This window comes from Buceros rhinoceros, unplaced genomic scaffold, assembly GCF_000710305.1.
Source record: "Buceros rhinoceros silvestris isolate BGI_N320 unplaced genomic scaffold, ASM71030v1 scaffold17980, whole genome shotgun sequence".
Classification (NCBI taxonomy): domain Eukaryota; kingdom Metazoa; phylum Chordata; class Aves; order Bucerotiformes; family Bucerotidae; genus Buceros; species Buceros rhinoceros.
This window is the reverse complement of record NW_010390370.1, coordinates 19,314-23,150: the sequence shown is the minus strand read 5'-3', so window position 1 is coordinate 23,150 and position 3,837 is coordinate 19,314. Positions and strand designations below refer to the sequence as shown.

General features: G+C 38.3%; 1 protein-coding gene across 1 annotated transcript in view; it reads right to left on the bottom strand.

Annotated features, from left to right (window-relative positions):
- Positions 1-344: 344 nt before the first annotated feature.
- The window catches only part of ATG3 (autophagy related 3), a gene marked incomplete at its 5' end in the record, with an annotated part of 20,117 nt that continues 16,624 nt past the window's right edge, over positions 345-3,837 (bottom strand). Inside the window, 2 exons of the mRNA XM_010137612.1 lie at positions 345-569; positions 1,328-1,396. Of these exons, the coding sequence (XP_010135914.1) occupies positions 488-569; positions 1,328-1,396 (151 nt within the window). The remainder of the gene's footprint in view (positions 570-1,327; positions 1,397-3,837) is intronic.

Here is a 3,837-nt window from a genome sequence, read left to right as displayed (position 1 = left end):
GCCTAACAAGGTGATCACTTATTTCAGCTTTCAAAATCCTCCTCCATTTAGAGGAAACAATCATTCATAACTACAAAAAAAAACTACACATCTCTCAAGTGTATTTAAATAGAGGGAAAAAAATAACAGAAAATTCACATTTTCAGGAATCAGCAAGGAAGGCAAAAGCATTAGGCTTCTACTACGAAAGTAGATTTTAGCTTCCAATATAGACAAAAATAGTCTTCTGTTGAAAGGAAATTGAAGGAATTGTGCAGAAAAAACCCCCACCTCTTAATGCAGTATCTGTATAGGAATGAAAGTGATTTATTTATATTACACACAAAGATTTTTATTAAAAAGGCTGGTAATGGAACATTTTATTTTAATGCATCAACTTGATAAAAGGTTAGTTACAGAAATTGTGTATAATCTTGTGTAAGTCACATGGATGGGTTATTTAAAAAAAGATTTGATAATTAGAGGAGAACATTCTCTTGTTTTATAGTTACATCGTAAAGTGCCTCGTGTAGTCATATTCTATCGTTGGAATGACTGCCTGTACAAATTTCAAGAAAATAAGAAGGTACCTGAGCTTCTCGTTAAGGAAAATATGCATTAGCTAGAAATCCTGTAAAACAAAGCAGAAGTCACATTCAACGGTCTACTCAACAGTTTTTCCAGCTAATAGGAAAAATAAACCATAGCATTTATACAGTTAGAGATTGGGAAATTAATAGAGAACTCTGGTAATAACTGAGCCTCAAATATTTTAATAAAATCTACAGTCTGAAGTATATTGGATAATTATAAACTAAGGTTTATAATTATTTATTGGATAATTATAAACTGAGGCAGACAGCACATTGTCACTACTTTCAACTGACAAGTTACATTAGTACTGGATATAAGTATTCCCTCAGAGTAGAGAATAATGGGACCTCTACACCCTTCAGAAATGAATTTAAGATTCAAATCTAATACTGAAGTTGCTGTACAAGAGGAGTGATTATACTCAGCCAAAGTCCATGAACCTCCAGCCTTATCCTCCTACACTGAGATCTAGTTTCATACTCACAGCTACCTCCTTCACACCCTTATAAAAAAGGGCTCAATCCTGTCCCTTCAAACCTACCTACCTTCCCTGTTGCTCCTGCCACGCTGCCTCTCTGACTAATGGAGTTTGTTTGCACAAAGGAGCTCATCCCAGGACTCTAGTAAGTGCTACCACAAACAGCTGTTTACTGCTTCCACTCCCAGTTGCATGCCAGATTTGGAACCTTGAGGTAACAGCTGCTTACACTGCAAGAAATCTCTGAGAATAGCATGTAGTAATGAAAAAGGATACATGTGAACTCCAAGTTCTCCCCCACCTTCTGCAACAGTCTCGATTATTTTCTTCATGACTTCTGCATGCCTGAAAAACAGATCAGAAACAGTGAAAATATTTTAATTAAAAAGTAACTCCCTCTTCATCTCAGTAAGATTAGCTATTGTGCAAATTAAATAGTTTTGGACTGTTAGCTTCAGAAGCAGCAAGAGGAAACTTTCAGTTTACTGAGGCAAAAAAATTCCAACAGTAACTGAAAGTTAATATTAAGTGATGACTGTAACATTATGTACCAGTACCTTACATTCACAAGGAAAGCAGAAATGTTCTAGGCTACGACGTAGACTGAATGCCACAATGAGAGTCAACACACATTGCTGGTTGCTAATGTAATTTTAAATTGTTAAATGCCAAAGCAGCCACCAGGTAAGCCCCCAGAAGGTAATCCTCACCAGCAGCAAGCCACCAGAAGCTCCCAGATGATCCCTGAAGAAGATGCCTAGAAACTGCTGCAACTTTAGCTGCTTCTGCTGCACTCCTGAATTTGTAGAACTTAGGAGTTAAACACTTGAACAAGCCAGTTTCCTAGGAAAGGCAGGCTAAACCAACCCTGCATATCTCTATGGTCTCTCGGTCTCTAGATCTGTTGCTCCAGAACTGACTCAGGGTATGGAAATTTTCTCTGGCAGTAACTTGGGTTCTATGGCAGATCAAAGCTTCTAAGCTAGCTTCTTCTCTCTTATGACTCTTACTGTAAATCACTACAGGAAAGAACAAACATTTCCTCAGGTCACTGTGTTTCGACATTAAGTCATCAGTAACATACCAGAACTACTATGAACCACCCAAATATTTGTGTACAAAGCTGATCCTGGGAATATAACATGGAATCACAGAATAGCTAATGATGGAAGAGATGGTCATCATCTACTCCAACCCTCCTGCTCAACAACAGTAAACTAGAACAGATTGTTCAGGACCTTGACTGGTCTGGTTTTGAGTATCTCCAATGATCTTGTAACGACCATTTACAGATCAGAAGTAATGGTCTTGTATTCAGGATGATTCTTATACACCATAAACCAGGGAATGAAGAACATACCAAATCAGAGGGGAGAACTACTTTAATGTTAACTGATGGTTTTTTACGTATATTTTTAAACACAGACTCCCAGGTTGTACAACTCATCTTACTTTTATGTATACTTCAACTTTAAAGACTGCCTACAGAATCATGAATTTATCAGTGATATCATATCAGGCTATGGACATCCACCTACGCAACAGTACAAGCTAGTTAACTGCAGTAGTTTAAAAAAACAACCTACGTGCCTACTGAGAACACAGAAGACTGGTAAGCAGAGTTTGCATAACTTTCCAACCACGCTTTGATACCATTATGCAAATCTAAATAGCTGACCAGTAACTGGCATTCAGGAGTTGCCTCCAAAGTAAATCATGCTGTCAGCGACTGCAAACACAAGGAAGGAAGCTGTTGCAAAGCTACCAAGACGCACTGTAAACAGGAACATGCAAGTCTGGGGAAATACTGAAGGTCAGCATTTGTCATTTGCTGTGCTGTTGATCTTTGCAAGTCAGCTAACCCTGAGAGCCGATTCCAATTCTGGATCCTCACGATGCCCCTGCAGAACGCATGATGTATTGGGTGCCAAGGCCAGTCGCTCCTATATAGGAACCTGGCCATGGTCAGAACTTAAGCTTTGACCTCATCCATATCGGTGGACTATTTTTTGTACTGGCACAGAATGCAGGTCTCCCTACAGCTCTGAGAAGTCTTTAACAGGATACTGGCTCATCTTCATATGTCTTAACGACATTTGTTCTTTTCTGTTTTATAAGGACTAGTTAGATATCTGGAATTCCACAGTGGCCACAGTAATGGTCATTCTAACACTACAGGGTTACCCATTAAAAGCTCTGGGGTATTAATATGCAGTACATATACCCCCCAATGGAAAGAAAGAAAATAACTTTGGAAGAAACACCATCTAAAAGAGCCTGCTGTCTAGCCTGCTCAACTTTTTAAAAAACTTCTGAATAAAAGTCCCCTAGAAAGAACTCCTAACTCCGGACGACTAAATACAGTACATGCTCACCAATGCTTCTTCCAGGATCTGTCTGTAGATTATGTGAGCTATCAAATAGATCAGGCTTTTAAAACACCTAATAAATTCACCTAATTTTACTTTCCAGTATATCAACCAACTCTTGAGGTGGTTCAAGAAATACAAATGAGTTGTTTCTCATATTTTAAGTCAGAAATACTGAGAATAAATTGAGATATACAGCATTAAAACCATATATAAAGGGGTTAAAAATAAGTTGAAAGAAGCTATTTTCTTAGATTGATTAGATGACCCTTAGGCTTTCATCAGGTATGTTCACGTGCCAGCTGAAGAGCTCCTCTCCTGCTTCATAAATGACCAAAGCTGTCAGTTAAAATCTCTGTTACTAACTTCTCACTGGCATTCAGCATAGCTGACTTCCTGACATTGTCTGAGCATCAG